The 22,918-nt window shown below is 40.1% G+C and overlaps 1 protein-coding gene across 1 annotated transcript in view; it reads right to left on the bottom strand.

Annotated features, from left to right (window-relative positions):
• Positions 1-22,918, bottom strand: part of TECRL (trans-2,3-enoyl-CoA reductase like) — a 55,549-nt gene that overhangs the window by 4,840 nt on the left and 27,791 nt on the right. The window contains exons 3-8 of the mRNA XM_021549292.3: positions 17,492-17,536; positions 16,095-16,198; positions 8,105-8,220; positions 5,987-6,092; positions 4,823-4,895; positions 3,003-3,046 (exon numbers count right to left, since the gene is read on the bottom strand). Of these exons, the coding sequence (XP_021404967.1) occupies positions 3,003-3,046; positions 4,823-4,895; positions 5,987-6,092; positions 8,105-8,220; positions 16,095-16,198; positions 17,492-17,536 (488 nt within the window). The remainder of the gene's footprint in view (positions 1-3,002; positions 3,047-4,822; positions 4,896-5,986; positions 6,093-8,104; positions 8,221-16,094; positions 16,199-17,491; positions 17,537-22,918) is intronic.

The raw sequence follows: 22,918 nt of genomic DNA, 5'->3' as shown, positions 1-22,918 counted from the left end.
TCTGGTTATGCTGTTTCCAGCCATAACCAGTTTCTCAAAGCTGGTCTCTACCATTTAGTTATTTCAAACCTTTGGGAGAGGTATTGTTTCTCTCCATTAGGCTATACAGCCTGTAGCACAGTCTGATTTCAGACTTGCTTTCAGTACTTCATCAGTTGCGACTGCTGAAGAATGAAAATCAATATTTACCCATATTTAAAATGAAAATTGGTAGGAAAATCAGTTTAAATTCCTAGAGAAGATGACCTGTCATCACAACTGTGTAATTTTATGGTTTTCATTTTTTCCCTACTCTGTGAAGAAAACTAAAATTGTGTATACAGTTCAAGCTCAGGCTGAATTGATCTTTTTTCTTAATTTCTGGGTTTGAAGACTGATTTGTCCTCTCAATTTGGAAAAAAAATGCAGTGTTAAAAAAGTTGCATTTTCTTATATAATTTGTCATTCTATATTTTGCAACAGTCAAAAATATTTAAGAAATTAAAACAAGAAGGAAAATATTAAAACCTAGAGATGTTAAAAGTGCAAAGTCACAAAATTAATACAAAAAAGGAAGAGCTTCAACTGTCATTTTTAAGTCAATTCTGAAAGTCCATAACAAATTTTTGTTAAAGATAATTGAAAGAAATATCCAATTTCATTTTATATTGAAATGTGCTATTATCTAAAAGAACATTGTAGATAGAAGAATTGCTGAAGAATTTTTCCCTTTTTGGCAGAGATTTCTATGGGGTTTGTTTAGAAGATTTAAATCAGGTTTAATTCATAAATAGACCTGTTATTGGCTGTTATTCTGCATGGTTAGGTAGTTACAGTTCAAGTCCTGCTGTCCTTTTAAATTCTTTTAATTCCAACTAATTGACAATCCTCTACTATAAATACTAAATGTAAAACTCTAAGCAGGCAGAAAATTAAATTCCATTATAAAATACCATATCAGAAGCTATAACTCTAAGCATAGCAATGGACATAATTTTAATTTACATACTTCCAATTATGAGCTGGTAACCTGATTTGTTTTTTTCTGATTGCTATTATTTTAAAGAAATAGGTTTTGTGGTTAGAAGTGGATTTGTAAAACACTGTAGCTAATGAGATGACTATAATAATGTAGAGCAAGAGATATTCACACACTATAATTAACCCCTACTAATTCTAAGTAAAACAAGCTAAAGGCATTTCTGCAGGGATTTTTATTTGCTTACCTTTGACTCTGCAGCTGCATTCTGCAGTGATTAACTCTTATGTGCCTCTTTAGACATGTGAGTGTTAACGTTCTACATTGATAACCACTGCTAAATTTAAGCTAGTCCTCAGTTTATCATATATAAAATATAAGGCAGCAGGGAACAGCAGAGAAAAAGCTGAAGCTGTTTGTGACTATAAAATATTGAAGTCTACACATTGTTTCCCCTCTTTATATTCCAAGTGTACCTTATGAGAAAAACATCCCTGCAAAGCTTAATTTCTCTAAACTCAAGAATCAGGAGGACCTGCAGAAACTCTTCATATTACTCAGTACTGTTGTTTACTGCAGCTTCAGATCAGGATGCGTAATAAAGACAAGACTTAAAAGAGGGCTAAAAAAATAAATATTCCAAATATTTTATTCATATGTTTTAGAAACCTGTGAAAGCAGCTCAAATTATTTTATTTTGTATGCTGATGTTTTAAATTAATTGCCTGGGAATCTGCCAACACAAAAGGGACAGGTCTTGAGTTTCCATGGGTAGGGAGTTCTCAAAAGAGCTGTAGGAATTCAGAGCCTAGACCGGGTGCTTATGCAGATCTTAAGGGGATTGACATATTTTATAGCAAACACTCCCAACAGGACTCATCCTTTTGCTTGATGGCAACATTTTCCTTACAGGGCATGTTCCACTAATGCAGGGAAGGATGTTTCACAGGAAAAGGAGGCTTTCTCTAAGCAAAGGCTTTGATGAGGACTAGTTTTGCTGGCAGCACTGAATATTTAGGCAAGCAGTTTGCTTGGATTCAAACACCCCCTGAGCCTGGGAAGGGTGCACACAGCAAGGTTCTGGGCATACTACTGGCCACCATTGCCACAGCCTCCTGTCTCTGCAGTACTGGGCTATTCCTTTTGGCTATAGAGCATCATAGAGTGTGTGAACTTCTTCACAGAAGTATTTTTCTTGTCTTTGCTGTACCTTATTAGAGCAAGAAAAGCTGAGAACTGCGTGGACAGACCCAGAGACAAACACTGCCAAAACCATGACCTTTAAGGGTCCTGTTTTACAAAAGCATTTAAATATTGCTAACAAGTTTTTGGATATTCTTCTGAATAGCATTTGCCTGAAGAAACCTAGACATATTATTGTCCCATCACCCTATCATATTTCTGAAAACTGATCTGTATCTGATTTTCAAAGAGGATGCTTTGGGTACTGGCCCAGCAGTTCCAGAGGACAGAGACGATATACATTTCCATGAGAACTTCTTACCAAGACTCTATCTCACTATAAAGTTATGTTCAAAGAGCAGGCTGGGTTTGATGAAAAAGTTTTGATGAAACAAATCTCAGCCATTCTTCATCAGCTGTACTTTCCCTTGGTTTATCCCAATTTTGCAGGGTTTATTTATATCATTTTTAATGGCTGTGGATGTACATTATTCAGGGTACACTGAACTATTGCAAAGTCTGCTTGGCATGTAATTCTTCAGTGTTTTAAAATTACAAGTTTCAGTCTATCTAAATATTAGTGTTCTGACACAATTACCAGTAGCAATAATGCTGATGATGTTCTCACAGCTCTCAAATACAGTACTTCAGTTTAAACTCTGTGTACATAAATATTAGTAGGACACTTCCTGACTGAGAAACCTTAATAGTTAGTAGTAAATCCAGTCAAACTACACAAGGCTGTGGACATGGACTTATATATATTTATACACACAAATGCACAGAAGCATTACTGCGGTTTACTAAATTGTGAATTAATCCTATTCCATTATCATAAATAAAACTTCATTTTTGTACATACCAGAAAAGCAAGAGCAGCGTAAGAAACTTGTTTGTGGCCAAATGCTAGAAAACAGAATGAAATTATAAATTGCATTTTACAGTATGCACATGGTTTGCTATGGATGAAATTAATCTAGTGCTGAGGAGCAGAAATGCTTCTTTCCTGACAGGCTCTGCAGAAAGATTGGATATTATCACACACAGTATGAAGACAATACAACCAGTAACAGCACTCTAGAAATGCCAGTTTTACACCACTGATCTCAAGGCACTTTTCACCCAACTGTTTTTAGTATTTTTCAGCTTCATATATCCAAGTGTTTTTTCAAAGCAGCTGGTGGGGGTGAATCCCTTGAAAAGGCAAGGAGGGGAGTGGAGTTAAGGTCAGTGTCAAAATGAGGCCAAGAATTGCAGCCTTATCCATAGACCCTTCTACTTCCACGAGCAGAAAACTCAATACATAACCTATCCATTACCTTCTTTTTACTTTAGTAGTGAGGCAATATTGAGGCTTTACTACACAGCCACTACCTGCTTCACAGTCATGCAAGAAATACATTTAATATTTGTAAATTTTACCTGCCATCTGGCTGCCCCCTCCTTTTTGTGGTTGTCCCCAAACTAGTGTAGGGCTCTACCATGTTCATGACCAAAGGTTTACAATTCCTAAGCAAACCTTGGTCATAGCTGGGGGACACAAACCATGTGTACATACCTCACTTGCCTTGGCCATATCTCATCAAGACTTTACTTTTGAGAACTCCTTTTTCTTGACTGGCACAGGACTCCTCTGTGGTGCCAAAGGCATTTTAAGGCAGTGGCAAGCAATTAGAAATATTTCTTCTGGATGCTTCCTCTTTTGTGTCTTGAACAAAGAGTTTCCCCTATAAAGAAGCTGCACTTGATTTGATAGCCCAGACTGCTAAAAGCTGTGTCTAGGGAGGTTTCTGCATTGTGTGCAGCATTGTTGTTAAAGCCACATCAAATCCAGCTGTCATTCAATTAATCACATAATTTTGAAATAGAACTTTTGTGCTAGTTTGAAAGAAAAGCAAGTGTCATCTAGGAGAAAATTTTTATTGAAAAAGCTTAGCAATTTAACTAAGTGTAAATAAAAATGGCAAAGCAAATGCTTCTGTCCTGAAGTTCATATAGAAATCTGAGATACAGATGAAAAGAAAGACTAGGGTATAACAAGGAAAGTAAAGTAGCAGAAAATAAAACCTGTGCCAATTATTCTCAAAAGAAGCAAAAGTGCACCGAGCAAACAGAAAAAAAAAATCATGAAGAAGCAGCAGTGCAACAATAAAACACGATAAGAGGGAACAAAATGATGGATGAAATCCAAAAATTAAAAAAATAAATCTTTGTGTTAGCAACAGTATGTGATGGATTTTTACTGGTTTCTCAGGAAAAAAAACAAACAAACAAAAAAAAAACCCTTAATTTTCATGGAAAGGCTGTATCTTTAGCAAATAAATATCTCCTCCAAGCAAATGCAACCAGCTCTATTTCTCTCCTGCCCTCTTTAATACACATGTTGTGAAGGTGAGCAAAATGTATTGATCTTTGTTTTTTCTCTGCTTGTCCAAATTGTCCTGTTCATAAACTGGACAGCGACTGACCATTGCTGAACAGGCACAAACATTCAGTGGCACAAAGCAGAGGTGCTTCTAACATAACAATCTTCCTCCTGACAGGGAGCAAAGACTGATTTCTGGCTGGATCAGCCATATAATTTAATGTGGGAGCAATTTCTTGACTTTGGAGAGCCTCAGGTTACACAGCAAAGACTTTTTCAAAGCGAGTTTGTCAGTTTTGTGTCCTACCCATACCTACATGGCGGCGTGTACCATGGGTGGTTGATGTAGTATGCAATCCAGGATGTGAATCCCCAGTAAAAGGCACAGCCCTGGAACAGAAAAATAATTTTTTTGAAAGGGCAATAAGGAAGTGAAAAGCTTTAAAAGTATAAATTCTGCCAAGGGCAAAACCTGGGTTACCATTGAAAGGCTTTGCAGTTGCTTGTGAGCCTTAGAATATATATCTTTCTAAGATGTTGTGAAGCCAGTAAAAAATAAATTTCAGATACAGTGTAGAATTTTTTTATTATTGTGTTGAATGTGTTTTATTCCTGTTATAGGAATTGGCACTTGTCTTCTTCTTTTTTGATTTTACTGCTGAAGATATTTCTATGAGTAGTGCTATAGAGGGCCCTCTCCAAGTCTAGGGCTGCTTAACACAGCTGAGCTGTTACTGTACCTGAAATTTGCCATTTCTGAGCAAGATAGAGCAAGACAAACAGAACGCTAAACCAGACAAAACAAGAAAGAGTAAAAGTGAAGCCCTGTACCGTAGCCATATGTTAAACTCCTTCACCAAAATCCTATGTTCTAAGGGAGTGTCTTTACATCATATTGAATGGGACAGAGGGGTGATACAAAATGGCCAAAATAGAGCATGTAAAATAAAAGAAAAGAAAGCCTGTGAATAATGACATACTGTTGAAATTCAGGAGGCTTTGGAAGAGAGAAGAGCTGGCCAGCTCAGTATCTTCCTGTCTGAGGCCTCCATCTATAGAAGAAGAATGTTCTTTACCTACTTGTAATTTGATTTTCACTCCCTTGCACAAGGCTGTCTCTTGCTCTGTAGTTATATAGCACCAAGGAAGCAGTGTATGATTTCTGTCAACACTGCTAGATGTTGCAGCAGCAGCTATCACCATAAAATAGTACTGAGTCTGAAAAATATACTGGATTTAACAATCAGCCCCTTGGGTGAATGAGTCAAAGTAGACATTTACATGCAGGAGCAAAAATGAACATGATTTCAATTTATGTCCTTGGGGACATGATCCTGAAATCCATCCTGTTATCTGTATTTTCACTAAACATAATTCCTGGAGCTACAAAATAGATTAATTTTTATTTCCCTATCTTCTTCCAAGGACTTATTTGATATGAGGATATTCTCTCTTACACAAGATGATAAAAATATTGTCACCTTTATCATATTTTTCAAAGGAGTGTGCCCTTCCGAAAACTTGTGAACAAATAATGTCTCCAGAAGATGTCTGATGTAGTGTAAACAGTGACAGAAGCAGGCCAAGCTACAAGAGAAAAAAAGAAAGGAAATTAAAGTAAGTTGTTTTTATTACTTCACAGTTAACGTCATTAAAGGAATAAGACCTAATATTCCAAACTGCAGTCACATTAAAATTGTGGGATTTAAGATACTGTCTCAATCAGTAGCATCTGGAACCAAAGATTAATGGAATAATTTTCAGTGTTAGACAAAGTTGCTTGCATTTTGCAGAGAAGCAACTTATTTTTACTAGCCTTGAAAGAGAAAAAGAGCTCCTCAAGCTCTGAACGTGATACATAGTCCTGACAAGAGATTTAGATAGCACAGCTACGTATACAGCCAGGCATCTGACGTGCTTTTCCAAAGGATGTCTCCCACGTTTTAAGGCCACCTTAATGCTCCTGTAGGATGTGTCTGACATTTAAAAACATTCTGAATAACTTCCGAATGGTTTCCTTGTCCTTTGCCAACTCAAGTAGCTGCATGGAGGTAGTTTGTGTTTCATTTCCTTGTGGACACAAAATGAGATTTTGTTGCAAGTTAATCCATTCTGATGGCATTTTTGTTGCCTGTTATAAAGAAATGAGGCAATTGTGGTAGAAATTATTATATTGATTCTCTTTTGAGGAAGATTATGAAACAATAACAGGCACTGCTGATTTGCTCCCGAGAATGAGCTGCAGCTCATAGTGATTGAGTTTCAGAAACAAATGTCAGGAGTGATTCCTAGTGGCATTTTATCTTGGTTACATTTACCATACTACCATAGCCCCTCTTGCTGCAAACCAATTATAAGACATAAATGAAAAGTGGTTTTCAGCATGTGAAATCTCAAATAATTTTATTATGCATTGTGTATGGTAGCTAAAGTAAAAGATTAAACAATTTCAAAGTAATTAAACCAGAGAGAGTTGAGATAAGAGAATTTTGAGCAATTAACACTTTATCCAAAGGCTGGAGCAAACTCCCAACTTTGCTGGAAATTTTTAAATTAATTTGGCTTAGGATGGGGACTTCAGATGAACCTGTTAAGGAGTAGTCACTGGCAGGATTCTGCACAACCCTTGCCCACATAAAAGAAGTCAAAGACATTGCAGGTTCTGTGCTGCCAGAAACCCTCTCCTTTTAAGCATATGCACAAGAGAAGGAAGAAAAGTATCTTGCAGCTCTGGATTTTAATTCAATTATTCTGTGTTCTCATTCCCAGCTCCACTAACTCCCTTAATGTCTCTCCAAGTGCCTGTTCCTCCATCTGTAAATGGCAGTATTACTCACTGTATTTCTCTGCTGTACCAGTTCCCCTGATTCTGCAATCACAGTGTGGAAGTGTGTGGGAAAGCTGTACAGTCCTTGAGCCTCTTAGGTGCCTGTGTACCCTCCTATAAGTGGTCCAGCTTATGCAGGTGACAGGCTTCCTTGATCACTTGTCACCCTTCTGCCAGGCACTAATCACCCAGAATGGGGACAATTCCACTGAAGGAAAGTTCCTTTAAGTGTGAAAGTTCCCAGTCTGCCTGGTGCATTCTACTGCCATCCTGTGTAGATGCTTCTTTTGAGTTTCTTGACCTGACTCATGACATGCACACCTGTTGAATTTCCTCCATCCCATGCCTAGGTAAGAGCTGGTGTGGGGGTAGTTACCTTCTGTGCTGGATGCTGATGCTTCTCATCTCAATAGCAGGAATGTGCTTTAAGGCAACTGGGAGTGGGGCACCTGAAGTCTTGTCCTCTCTGTCAAGCGTGACTATGGGTTACTACCCACTGTGATTATGATTTCACTTTCTGACTTGATGTCAAAGTATTTGGGGAAAACACTGCATCTCCATGGTGACCAGGTGCAGTGACCATTGCTGGGATCCCATTTTTGGTCCAGCTTATGAGTGTTGCTAAAATGAGTAACAGGTATTGGTAATAACTGAATGTGACACCAGGCAGGCAGCCTCAGACACCCTGTAATATCCTCAGCTCTGGAAATGCAATCTCCATCCCTTAGGTTTCTCATGATCTGGGGAAATAATTCCCACAAGTGTCACTTACTGAACCACTGGGTGGCGGAAGTTCTTCCTGCTTTCCACTTGATCATAAATAGTCGAGAGGCGAATATAAAAGAGCAGATATATGAGAAGAGGCCCGGTGTATTCTGTTAGAAAAAACTAGAAATGGAAAATGAAATAGCTGTGGCAGAGTAGAAAATTGTATCAGGAAAGGTGTGAGAGAAAGAATACCCCTATCCACAACCCCCATTCATCCTTCAAATGACTTTTGGCTTCGTTTTCAGGACTTAAATGATATATATGTGATTCTTCTGCAGTCTCTTTAGCAAAGGAGTAAAATCCATCTAGGAAATGAGAGATAGGTTTCTGTGCAGAGCATTAACCCAGTCAGGAATGCTTCATGGAAGGTGGTCAATATCACAGTTATCTCCTCTTTATATTTTTGGCTGTGCCATCAAGTGCCTATTTGGAATCTAAATAACACTAAAAAACAAGGCCAAGAAACTGAAGGCAGCTTGCTTTCTGCAGCTTGCTTTTTTTCAATTAAGTGGTACAACAGTTAAAAGCCAGCCAGTCATGAGAGAAACAAACACAGCTTTAAAACCTGGTAGCTTGTAGGGTCATCTGGAAGGGAGGCTATCCTTGCTTGAAAATTGGTGGAGGATGGAAGAGCAGGACCAGCCTGCATGGTGCTTTGATCTCTTTTTTTGGTTACTGTGTGGTTCTCCTCCCTGTGGAGGCACCAGCAGAAATAGTCTGTGGTGGGCAGACTGAACAAATTACCCTACTGTGACAAAAACAAAGAATTCATTATAATGACTGGCAAATCATGGCTCAAGTCCCTATCATTGCTTCAGGGAGAAAAATTTATAACTGGTGGGTTATTTGGCTTTATGGTGTCTATTGGCACTGCTGTAGAATTGTAATGAATAAACATCTGTGGCTTAAGAAAGCAACACTGACTTTAGATCACCTTTTACAGAACTGGTATTTCACCCCCCAGCAGGTTGTTCTTCTAATCACCCTTCAGAAGGACACTGAAAGAGAAAGGTTTTCCTGCAGGAATATCTGGCAATTAGGTTCCCTTTTCCTCTGTTACAGGATGAAACCTTTTGAAATGTTATCCTTTTGTAGCAATCTATGAAAGTAACAACAGACTTAAGTGTTCTTTACCAGGAGAACATCAAATTCCCTTTTGTTGCACGTGGCATCATGACTCCTGTGCTCCATTTAGACTCTACAAGATCCCAAGAGCAGGTGTGTGTTTGTGTGTGTGTAAAAATATTTAATCCAGGAGTCCAAGAGCACTCATTGTGCAATGCCTCACAGCCAAGGGCTTATTAGAATTTTGTCCTGATAGCAGTTGTATGGATCTGTTCCAAAATGTGAGCCCACTGTGTTTGGCACTCTGCAAATGCTGTAAGGGATGGCCTCTGCTATTTAAGCCTAACACACTAAATCTAGACTATGGTGGTGTAGGGGACAGAGGTGCAGGTCAGAGGAAGATCCTGGAATGAGCTGCTTTGTTCAGTGTAGCTTTTTCTCTCTGCCATGAGCTGCACCACAAAGTACAACCATAACTGCCAGCTTTCAACATCTGTTTGGCACAAGCACATTACAAAGCTGCCACAAAGAGTTTGGTAGGACTTAGCACCAAGTTGTGTTTACTTGTAACTGCACCAAGAACTCCCCCCACTGCCACAAAGAGTTTGGTAGGACTTAGCACCAAGTTGTGTTTACTTGTAACTGCACCAAGAACTCCCCGCTTACCTCCTGACTGATTTCTGATGTTGAAAAGAGAAGGAGAGTTTTGAGATTTAGTAAAAAATCCAGTCTCTTTTTAAAAGCCAAAGCTCCAGACACAAGATAATCAAATCCTTGTGATGGGGTTTGATGTAGGAAGGGGGGGATGCATGAATGCAACTCAGAGAAGCAGTTGACAGCACTCTAGCTCTTGAGCTGGGGTTTGTGGAGAGGAGCAGCATGAGGATGCTCAGGGTGGGGACAGGGTTCAGTCTTGTCTGTGTGTCAGTCACGTCACCCAAGTTGAGGCAGGTGGTGCAGGCTCAGCCATGAGATTTGCAATCACACTGGGCACTGTCTGGCAGACAGGACTTCTTTGCCATAACTGAGTCACAAATTATGATCTTAACTATGATCAGTAACATTCTGTTTTAGAGGATGAGGCTCAATTTGCTGCAGTAGTTTTTGCTGTTGTTTAGTTTAGCTTAGGTAAGTTTCAGACTCTTTCCTTCTGTTGCATCTCCCATGCTGTGATCACTGCTCGCATTCTCTGGACTACTGATTTTTAATTTGTCATAAATGAAAAACAAGTTCCAGAAAGGCAGGCAGAGAAACTGCTAAAAATTCCCATGAAATCAAGTAGATGAATGGGAAAGTAGTCTTAAATTAACACAACGTTACAATTATTGGTTCTACCCACTGGCACTCAAGGGCAAGCACCTTTCTTTTATTATTGATTCTCAATGGTTATATGCAATTAACCCTAATTAGTATCTTCATACTCATCCTATAGCTGACTAATTGCTGGGCTTGGGGAGTTACTTGTTGTGTCAAGGATCAAGTCAATCCATCATTTATATAGGTGCTCAAAATTAGTAATCTCTGCTGACACACTCTGCAAAAATAATAATCATATTTTAAGCAAAGCCTGAAAGTAATAACATTGTAGCTTGTTGTTTCTGAAAAAAAGTGATCATTTAAAACACAGAGCACATTTACCCTGTAGAAATGTAAAAAGAATCTAGAAAAACAAACAAACAAAAACACCAAACACCAATATTTAGAAAAATAATTTTTTTTCTTTACCATCTTGTGGTCCTGCCTAGATTATTTTGATGTGTTGAGTGCAACCAAATATGGTGATCCATAATAAACACAAATATCTTTTCTGAGAGGAGTGGTATGTCTCTATAACAATGAGCATATCTCAATAAGATTTAACTGTTGAACTCACCATAAACTCCCTGAAGAGATAAAACAGGAGATTGCCCTTTTTTTCCACATCTGTACATTCTTCTTCATATCTTGCACAGTGTCCAGTTCTCTTACCTTCATTCTCTCCTCTCCAGTGTCTGACATTATATACTCTGTAGACCTCTTATTCTCAGTAACAGAGAAAGTGCTCTTAAATGAAAGTATTCTGGAATCAAAACTCTCCCCACCATGGTCAGCATTTAGGGTGCTAAAATGAAGCTTCTTTAACCATCTCAGTTATCAGTCCTCAGAGATCTGATTCAGCAACTCCAAAACTGGAAATATCTACTCTGTAAACATCAAACCTGAGATCCAAAGCCAGTCAGAAGAGAGCTTAGTAGGAGCTTCAATTATCCAAGAGATGATGGAACAAAAGTTAATACAGGAAAGCTAATCTGCAAATCAGCAAAGCATCTTGCATAAGCCAGATTGTACTTTCTTCTATCTCTTATTCAGCTCATCATGCCAGGAACACCTTGCTGAACAGAGTAAAAGACAGGAATTAAAATCCCAGACCTTGTGAGGTATATTTAGGGAAGTAGGAATGCTGCAGAGGTGAAAGGAGTTCTTTAAAGTTATTGGAAGGATTTTCTGGCTGTTAGGGGTGACATAGAGCCTGACACTGTCCCAACAAGTCTGCCAAAGAGAGTGGAAAGGATTTTGATGTGAGTTAAAGTATTATGTGTACTGGTCAGGAAAAGGCAGAACAGGACATATGGAAGTTGTAAACACAGGCAGTGGAGTGGAGGAAATCTGAAAAAGGTCCAACCAAATCTTTATAAATGAACAGCCCAGATATTAGTATCTTCACCTGAGGGCATAGCTAACACTTCTCTGTAATGTTTATGACCTGCCCTTTCTGTAGTATCACACAACACACCCTATCTTGTTGCCTTTTGGCATAGTCTCACATTATCTCATTTATGTCAAGCAGCAGAGCTGAGGAAAGGCCATACAGCCTCTTCCACACTGATCCCTTCCTGCAGCTCTTTCAATGCCTTGTAGGGCCAGTTTCCCAGGCACCAGTGCTGCTTGTGATGTTTTCTCTTTCACTGCCCACGGGATGTCAGGATGGAAGCAGTGGGCATTGGATGAGGGTAATACCTGCAGCCAGGACAATGACTTTGGTCACTGTCTGTAGTCCTCAGCCCAGCAAGAGATACAAAACAGCTCAAGCAGCTGCAGTATATAAATTATCTAATGGACAGGGCTTAGTTTCTCTGACAAATGTGAGACAAAGGCAATCATTGCAGGTCTGAGCCAAGGTCAGACTGGCACAGTACATACTGCACAAAGAGGAGAATCTCCTGCCATCAGACAGACAGACAGACCACTGCTGTGTGTGAGTGTACAGAGCACAGCTGGGATTTCAGAGAAACCCAAGAGAAACAGGCAGTTAAATCCTCCCAAGTCCCCAGATCAGTTTAAACTTAGCATATAACTGCCTTAGACTCATTTTACAATCCCAGCCCTAAGTACTCTTGAGCTAATGATCATTAAGAAACATTATTAATTTCTAGTTTAATTTCTACTTCATACACTTTTTTACCTCATTAAAGGCCATATAGTTACCTGGGGATGATAATGGCATCATTTTAGCACCTCCCCTGAATCTTCACCTTTGTAAATTTTTGTATTTTCATGTTTGCAAAAATCCACAGCAGCAATTTTGCATCCGGTAATACAGTTCTTAAGGGCTGTTTGAATATTCAATTACTTTTTTGTTCCAGTTCTCACAGAACTGGCTAATCCATTCTACAAAACATAAATTGTGCATGGAAGGGCACTTGAAACTTCTCTTGTCTGGACAGATTTTGTAGGGATTCAGTGTTTATGAGTATTTCAGGCTGCTGCTCAGTATTTACTGCAAATACTAGGGATGGGGATGGATTTGTTGTAGAATTTTATAGGTAAATTGCAGCTGACTCTGGCTAGCTTCAGGAGCTGGGGAGTGAACAGCAATGGATGTTTTTAGTCCCTGAGTCAGGGTTGTGAAATAAGGGAAGTGAAATCCCAACTTCCTCCTGTGTCTCTTCTCCTAAGACTGACCTGTCTGAAACCATGGCATCAGACCATTTCTTACTATGGTCAACATTCTTCCCTGAGATTAAAAGCCATTTCATGTTTCTTACTCAAAATGGAAAATTACTGCAAATTAACAAATGTTATTCTTATCCATACACATATACATGTATGTTGTATAGGTCTGTACTGATACATATTCAGTGAAGAATTCAATTTCTGTTTGTAGCCAAACACCAATGTGAGTTCAGATTTGCTACCAAATCTTTCCAGGTCTTTGACAGCATTTTGAAATCTGCCTTATAATGTGCATAATTTTAAAATGTGTATTTATCATCTGCTATGTAGATACGTAAACAAAATAGTACTTCTTTAACACCTGGTTATTGTAAATAACCTTATCTGTGCTTTTCATCCAGAAGCCTCAAAGCACTTTGCAAAGTGGAAAATACTGTTACTTTCTTGCCAATGTTTTGGAAGCTGAAATACAGAGGAATTCAGTGACTTGTCAAGGGCAGTGACTTGTCAAGGGCAGTGACTTGTCAAGGGCAGTGACTTGGGCAAAGGGGCACCAGGTCCTCTCAAACACTAGTTCAGTCTCTGGTTCACTGTGCTGAGCACTGGTTCACCCTGTGGTTCACTCTTCTCTGTGTTCTCCTTACAGTCTGGATGGGGTCAGGAAAAATACCCCATAAAAAAATAATTGGGCCAGACTTATGCATTCTAGAGGGACTAAAACTGCTCAAATTTGCATAGACTGACAAAATGTCAACCTCCTCAGTTACTCTGAATACAAATAGGTAAATGTCTACATTTACCAGTTCTGTACATCAAGCAGCTCTTTGTTCCTTAACTAGCAGGAAAGGGTTTATGTTGCAGATGATAGATAAATATAATTGTTCATAAGTGATACATTGGGATGAGAACAGTTCTCCCAGCTAGCCGGACAATGCCCCTGCCTTTGGATGGGTCCTGGGGTGAAATGGACTGTTCCATCCCACCCCCCAAAAGATGTATGGCTCATATCACACCTCTGTACCCTCCCCTAAAACATTAGTGCATGTAACCCCATTGGATATGCCTCATCCCAACCCACCTCGAAGCCCCCCTGATAAGGAGGCTTCGAGGGGCCACGCGCTCTCTTGGAACTTCATCCCCTCTTGGAACCTCTTCCCCTCTCTTGGAACTTCCCCTCCCTTGGAGCTTCCCCTCTCCCAAACCCTCCTTTTTTTTCTCACCTCCCCCGCCCTCTCAGGCCCAGCCACGTGCTGCGTCTGGGAGCACGAGGCACGGACCTTCCTGCACCCCCAATAAACCTCTTTCCCCAAGAGCAAACTTCAGACATCTCTGCCTCCATTCATCAACACCGTGCTGGAGCATGGTATTTTCTACAGGTTTAAGCATAAAGTTATGCATAACTGAAAGAAACATACTGTTCTATTTATGTTTACTGAATTCCCTCTACCCTCTTTTTGCACTCAAAAGGGTAAAAATTCAAAGGCATCCCTATAAATACTTAGGCATAAATCTTTCAGTCTTTACTGTGCTTAACAGTAACTAGAACCCTCTGAATTAATTTTTCTAGTAGGTCCCTAATTCCCTTTTGGCAACTGAAAAATTGACACTCTGGCATGGTTCAATCATGAGCTAGATGTTGTGGCACTAACCTTCACCTTGAGTGTACGTTTCAACATATTAAGAACTGTAAAGTAGCATGTCCATTGCAAGTGACTTTTAGGAATGCTTCCTAGCCTGTAGTGACCTCTTGGAGAGAGGAACTGGAACTATCACCTGCAAGCTGCTCAAACATCTGACACTCAAAAGCTCCATCTTTGTAGGCACAGCCAAGGAAGGATAGTGGCTTGTAGTGCCCCCATTGAGCAGGGTGGGATCTGTGAGCTGCCTGAGGTAAGAATCTAATAATTTGACCAGCAGCCATGATGCCAGTTAGGAAAAAACTCACTTGCTTCATTAAAAGAATTGCAAGCAATAAGTGGTTTGCTTTCCATTGCTGTGAGTAGTCTTACCATAGCTTTTATGGCTTTCAGAAACTGTAGGTCTGTCTTACCCATGTTTCTCACTGCAGAAATTGGGAATATTATTACCCATTGTACAGATGTGGGCTGTGTGTTACTTCAGCTAGTGCTCTATATGCAAACTGCAGCAAAAGCTTGGTCAGAGTGATTGTGAGATTCCTCTCAGCTCCTCCACATGTGCCTGCTTCAGGACATTGAAAAGGTTTCTTCTTCTCCCATTCCTTCACTGCCCTTTCAAACCCTTCTACTGCCTTCTGTCTTTAGGCTGTGAAATAATTTACTCTTTCACCTCTCACTTTCCCAAAGGAGCCTGTAGGGTTAGAGTTCCCTATATCGCATTTGAGTGGAATGTACTGCCTCTCTCTCAGCACCCTGACTTTCCAACTTCTGCTTATAGGAAAATAACTGAAGTCAAACCAGGTCTACATACAGCATAAGACAGCTATCATGGCAAATGCTTTTGTTTTACAAGGAGATTCAAAGGTTTTTACTCTTGATCCTGGCTGGATATCTTCCGCCTGGAATCCTTGGCCTCTCTCAGAACTGTTCTTTGCTTGAACAAATATTAAGGTATTTCCATCCAATTATTTTCCTGCATTAGTAACAGGATTACTAGAGATCCATTTTTTCTTTGTAATATCTTTCCACTTTCAAAGCTGAGGAGTCTTTCAGAAAATTATTGTATTTGGCTACAGTTCTGCACTGGCATATGAGCCCAAGATAAGCTAAACTATTTTTTTAAATTGGGCTTTTTTCCTCAGGCAATATTTTTATGTTCTCCTTCTAATCTTTAATTGGAAGTCAGAGTTAGCATATTGATAACTTGGCTCACTCTCCATTTAATTCTGTTTTGAGTGCTGATAATCTAATTACGCCATTTTACATAAGGAAACAGGCTGAGGAAGTTGAAGCAGTTTGATGCCAAAACATATTGCCCATTAAGATGTATTATGCTGACTGCTGCAAGGACATACTTACTGTGGTCCAACCAACCTGCTGACCCAGGTCTGTAAAATACAGTGTAATGATGGAGGAGACAGCAAGGCTTTGGATGCTGATGGAATCCTTCAAAAAGGGCCCATCTGCAATGACAAAAATGGAAGAGGAGATGGCATGAACAACAGGTACCCTCTGGAGGGCTCAGCATAGTGCTGAGGCTGCCCTGCTAGTGGTCCAGCTGTGTTCCCAGCTTGGATTCGGATTTACTTTGGTGACTTGGTACTTATTCTCCAGGTTAGCAACTCAGAGCTATTCCATGGGAATTATTCCCTTCCCATTTTAACAAAAGTGTGAGGCTGCCGAGACACAAAGCAGCAATGTGTAACAGTTTATGCTGCTGTCTCTGTTAATGTGGCCTGTCAGAGACAGGCCATGCAATCACACAGACAACTCCACAGAGCCCTTCTTGTGCTAGCTTGCAAAACTAATGGCAAAGTCTGTGTTACAGAGGCTCTCCCTCACTGGCATATTGTGCTGAAGCATTTGCATTCTCAGGCTATTTTACAACCGGCAGTACCTGATGATGAATGCAACTTCTTAGGCAAAAGCTCACGGTACAACATTTCTTGGCTAGCTCTCTGACCTAGGCAGACCAGGTGTATCTGAGCATTACAGTCTGAAGTATTCTGAGGCATCTGCTTTCAGTCCTCATGGATCTAGAGTGTGCAGGCATGACACATGAAATAACAGCTTTGGTTTTCTTTTATTTTTTAACATAGGCAGTGAGCTGGCTATTGTAAAAATCTAATAGCTCCTGGCACAGGATGTTGCCATGGCTGCGACAACTTCTTGCTCTTTTCTTTATGTATGGTCTCCCTTTCAATATATATTCGTTGACTGTTTACATCAGTGAGGGTGCTAAATTCCATCAGGTGCTCATGGAATTTAGCACCCATCATCCTCATTTTCTATGGCTTTGCAATTCTACACATCCACAGACCAAACACCAAACAGTCTCTGGCAGCTTTATTTTCTACTGCCATATCCACCAAGAACTTGTGGACTGACACTGCCTCTGGCAGCCAGCTGCATCTTCTGGTGAGGCAGTGAGCAAATATTAAAACAGGTAGTGCAGTAAGGGAAGGAAGGGAGTGAATGGGCTTAAAACTGGCTTGTCTTCATTGTGAGATAATACACTGTATTTTGGAACATATCACTCAGTATTATGAAAACCATTAGGTTCCTTTATTAATGAGAAAAACTAGTAAGTTAATAATTGATGTTAGTTGATGAGAATGTACCAAGAGGTCACCCAATAACATGCATAGAGAAAGCAATGCTGTGAGGAGGAGAATCTGCCAGGATTAGTAATACATTAGGTGGATTAGTAATTAGTGATACATTAGGTGACTGTATTCAGCCATATGCATACTCACTGCGTTCTAGCTGCAGGCCAACGCGGGATGGGTACCACTGGGGACCTGTTCCAATCACAAAGCATGGCTATTAATTTCGTGATAGAAAAGCTAAATTTCTGTTAGCTGTGGCGTGGGTTTTTTCAGCTGGTAGCTACAGAAGTGAGATGGAATAAAAAACACCTTTATTTTGGTCTTATCTGTAAAAAGAGAATACAGGAGCGCTGGGAGGAACACATAATATACACATTAGAGCAAAAATTCCTTCTCCCATTTGAGTGTTGGAAGGGCAAATCTCAATGCTGAACGCTCCATTAGCAACAGCTTGTGTGTGCAGTACTGGGAAATATAAAGAGGATACTGTTTATTACTGTATTTGCCAAAACTCAGTACTAAATATATCAACCTTGCCCCTCCTTCTAAAAATATGCCTGTGCTAGAGTCTGGTCCAGGAATTTGTGTTCCCATTTAGGAATGTAAAACCTAACTAGGCGTGTGCAGCTTGTATTAGCTCTCAACCACAGATTAATCAGAGAAATAGAGACACAGAAAGTAGAAGCACATGGATAGCTAATACTGGGTGACATGACTTCCTTGATACTCTCAACTGGAGGATGTTTCCTAGTAGATTTTTAAATGCTCTAGTTTAAAAGTCATTCCAAATAGTTGTTGGCTCTTGTTACTGGATTCCCTTTGGTGATTTGGAACATTGACCTGTCAGGTTGGTCAAACAGGTGAGTCTCCAGCTGCATTTGTTTCCCTTGGTGTCAGAGTGAGCAGGGAATTGCAACCGACACACTGCACAGGGGATCATGGCTGTTCAAGCTGCTAATTGCCAGCTCTTTAGTTCCTCTGTGCAGAAGGCTGTGCTTCTACATCTCTGCTGCTGAATGGACAATACAAACACTCCTCCTTTGAATCACAAGCCATCAAAAGTACAAGTAATTTTGCTTAACTCATACACACTCTTTGGCTTGCTGTTGAAGGTTTTTAGGGCTGACCTAGCCCTAAAAATTTCTGGGCTCAGCTGAAGCAATGTGGTGAGAACTTCCATAATCCATCGTGTTGACTGACATTTGAGGGAAGCAAAGATTGTCAGAGAAAAGTGAGGATCCTGCTGTAGTATCACCATCCCCACATTTGTCTTTATTTCCTTTGACACACTTGAGGACAGTTGATAGCCTGAAGGAGATAAGCTTTGTCTTTTCAATTCAAAACCTATGTGAACTTGGTCAGATTTTTAAGATGTATCTTACAACTCTTAGTGATCCTGTGTTTAAGGTACAAATATCCCCCTACCTCTAAATGGAAAACATTGTTTGCAGTGACTGTGATCAAACATGGAAACATTTGCTGCAAGAAGCTGTGGGATCTCTTTCCCTGGAGATAACCTGTTCAAGGTTATCCCCCCTGGTCTGGGTATAACCTTGAACAGTCTTACAGAACTTTAAAGTTGGCCCTGTTCTGAGCAGCAACTGGATCTGGAGATGAGCTGTGGAGGTTGTTTCTACCTAACTTATTTCAGGGTGATGAGGAGAGCTTGTTCACTCCACCAGCTGCCACCTGGAGGGGAAGGAGCTGTACATGGTGTGCACTGTGCAGTGGCACTCAGCACACTCTCATTTCAAAAGCACTTGGCCTAATTTTTGTAGGCAAGAACAGGCATTAGATGAACCCATGAACCAGGGCTAATAGCAGGATGTGAGACATCCATCAAGTAAGTTGCAAACATTTTTTTAAAGGTACCACAACAATCCTTGGCTATTAAAGATAACAAAGGTAAGAAAGAGAAGGAACAGCTGTCTGACTTGTCAGGGAAGTTATGATTTGCTCCAGGACAGCAGATATCAATAGTTATTTGGGAGCCTCAAATGCGATCTATTTGTGTTAAATTTTAATCTTCCCTCCAGTTCCCCCCTTCACATTACAGTATGTTTCAATAAAAGTCAATTTACCTGATCCTGTGGCAATGCTCTTTTAGGTATGGCTCATAATCTTCACAAGGGCAAACAGAGGTTGTGCATTTAAGCACGTCATCCCACATTTACAGTCCTTTAGCCTCAGTACACCATTATGTTCAAACATACTCAAAGATTTAGACAGATGGAAGTGTGCCTTTGCTGCTGCTCGCCTGCAGTGACCTTGTTATTACATCAGTGTGTCTCTGGTTTCCAGGCTATGCTTGGAAAGCTGCGTGTATTCTTCTGGAAGAATCTGGAGTTAGCTGTTCCTTCCCTGCTCTTACTGTTGGTAGGACGCCACTAGCTAATGTCAAGTGGAAATGCTAAATGGAGTAGGGGACAAAGTCCAAACATGTTTCTGCTGGTTTGAGCAAGATCACCAAAGCTTTCCGCTTTCAGTCTTATGGTCAGCAGATTTTAGCAAGGCTGTTCCCAAGTGTTAGCTGTCCAGGGTCCTGCAGAAACCAGCCTTGCTTTCTGGGGAGAAGTGTGACCCCACAAGGAGTCTGCTCTCCTGCCTTGATAAGGCTCCTTTCAGATAGAAAATCTCACACATTTCTAGGCATCCTGCTCACCACTCACAAAGGGACCCTGGCCCCACGTCTCACTACTTATTTGCCTTCCTCCTATGACTATTTTCCACAGGGATCCTCCAAAAATCTCACTGGAACAGCTCTGGATTTCTGTTTGGCAATGTGGGAAGCTATTCCAATCCAGCCTGCCTATGGCAGACACACATTCCTCTCATTCCTGTAGCAGGAAATCTCTCTTTTCTCTAAAAAGTGAAAAGAAGCCAAACCGAGGACTAATTATCACTTGTATAAATTCGTGCTACTGCCTGTCAGAATGAGGGGTTGATGGCTCTCTTTGGTATCCAGAGCCAGAGCTGTCTGCCAGAATAGCTTCACCTGGCACCAGCAGGAGTTCAGGAGTGCATGTGGAGAGTCCTGCTCCCAGGCAGGGTAACCACACTCACTAAGGGCAGAGGAACAGCTGCAGATCTGGGCAGCTCTTGAAGGCTTCTCTGCACTCCCACACCTGGCAGAGCTCCCCTTGCTTCCAGTCTAAAGCTGAAAGGTTTCTTTTTTGCAGGGTTGTTTTGGGGGGGTTTTAGCAGTGTATAATTCCCATCTTTTCTTATTAACGTTTTCCATTGCTGCCTCCTGCAGAGATTAATGGCAATCCACAACCATGAGTGATAGAAGTTTATCTTGTAACTCCTGTTGCATCTAAGATCAGGCATGTATTAATATTTACTTTCTGACATTGTGACAGTGCATCAGAGCTCAGCCACAGCAGGTCACAGTTTCTGTATAATCCTTGTGGTTAGCAGAGCTGTTCAGATCCCTTATGCAGGGTTTATGGGTTTGGATATGAATTTCACTCTTCTAACAAAGTTCTAAAGATAATATTTCAGCTCACTTATATCCCAGACTGTCTTTGACTTGGAAAAGCAGCTACAGACTATCCAGAGAGTAAGAGTGGCCATGGTGGTTCAAACCACAGATCTGTTTAGCCAATATTATATCCTCTAATGTTTAGTCAATATTGTAGTTCCTCCACATCTATTACATTTCTAGCATTTATATAAAACATCTTTGGTTCCTCTCTTTGTAGCATCATTGGATAGCTTTTGAAATGTCTTCCTAGTTTTCCATCTCTGTTTAATTACTTCTAGTCTGCTGGCTTATCCTTCTCTGGAAGGCTGTTTGCCTCAGACCTCAATATGGTCACTCCCCAACTGCAGGCATGTTGGCACCTGAAAGCTTTGTCCATTCAGCAGCTGAAAAGTCATTCACAAATTCCTTGCATTTAAAGGACATCATTCTTCTTCACTGAGCAACCTGATTCAGCTGAGGATGTCCCTGATCATGCCAGAGGGGCTGGACTAGAAGATCTCTCATTATCTGTTTCAACCCAAACTGTTCTACAGTTCTGTGAGTTATTAAAGACATAAACATACCATAACACTGTGTGTTACAATTCTCTTATGATTCAGGCAAAGTTATATCTATGTGTACAGGTTCCATTAGTCTGGAAGTGTAAGCAGTAATGACAGGTCTTAAGTCTTTGACCATATTCCATCTTCTCTAGCAGGAATTTGTTCCAACTTTGCATTTTAAAAAATCCATACATTTATTTTTAAAAACTTCCTAAAATATTTTAATTCTATAATGTTTAAGGCATCATAATTTTCCTAAACAGGATGGTATTTGTTTGGAAAGAAGCTCAATGTTTACCTTTAATAACCTCTTTTAAAAAATGGACCTGAGGAAAAATATTTAATTTTGTTTGGTTTTTTTGTTGTACCTGTCCATATTTAAAAGAGAAATTAAAATATAAGCAAACTGATAGGACACATAAAAATGGACAGCCACCTTTTATTTTCACATAGCCAGCTATGGGATTACCTATTAATATTGGCTATAAAAAGGAGATTTAGTGCTGTCAAACAACCATACAAATACCAGCTAAAACGACAGCTTCAGGGCCATGCCCAGCTGCCAATACCGCTGAGCAGAAATGCACAGAAAACCAATTCCTGCTGGTCCTGCCGCCAACATGGTGGGTTTTTTTCACTGCCTGTATACTAGAATCCTAGTAAATGAATCAGCTAATCAGACAGTCCTAGGAAGCAAGAACAGTAACAAAAGGCCCTATGCAGCTTTAACACCGTCCAAAGGTGCTCTATCCACATGACACAAACTGGCCTTAACGTGTGCTCCACCACTTAAATATCACAAGATGTTATGAAAATTTAACAGCTAAACAATCTAAATATTTGCTAGTTTTCAATAGTTGTGAAATTGAAGGAATTGACCTAATTTTTATTAAGTTTCGTAAAGAATCTTCTACAAAAATATTATTGCACTGTCTGCTCTGCAGTAATTGCACAGTGAAATGCCCATTTGTCACAAAGTATTTATGAAGTTATGTGAGCCTGTATGAGAACAAAGGTAACGTGATGAAGAACTCCCTTGCTGGGGAATTCGGTGTGTTCCTTAGAATGCAAACCTGCAAAAGCTATTCTGCTGGGGAGAGAGGAGTCTAAGAAATGCAAAACACAACTGACAGACACAATTTGGAGATAATTAGCAGATTGACTTCCCATCATCAGCTAATTTTATTACCAGTTAAATTGTTTGCTTCTCATTGTATTTCACCACCCATGCATCTCTAATAATAAATAGCCTTAATAATTACAAACAATACCTGCTGTGATATGAATAGGGTGATATGAACAACAAAATTGCTATAATCAATCATCAGCAGCATGTTGTTTAAATTTGCAGAAATAGTGGAAATTCTAAGGAACCACCGTGGCACCAAACTCCTTTATCTGATCACAAAAATGTTGCACATGAGCTGAGAAGTGTAACAGCACCTCTCATGTGAACTGAGCATGGCTGAAATGCATCCCACCACCTTAACCAGACAGCAGGTTTGGTACCCATGTAGCAATAAGAAGACTTTGCTAGGAAAGATT

Source organism: Lonchura striata, chromosome 4, assembly GCF_046129695.1.
Source record: "Lonchura striata isolate bLonStr1 chromosome 4, bLonStr1.mat, whole genome shotgun sequence".
Taxonomy (NCBI): Eukaryota; Metazoa; Chordata; class Aves; order Passeriformes; family Estrildidae; genus Lonchura; species Lonchura striata.
This window is presented reverse-complemented; position numbering and strand designations above follow the sequence as displayed.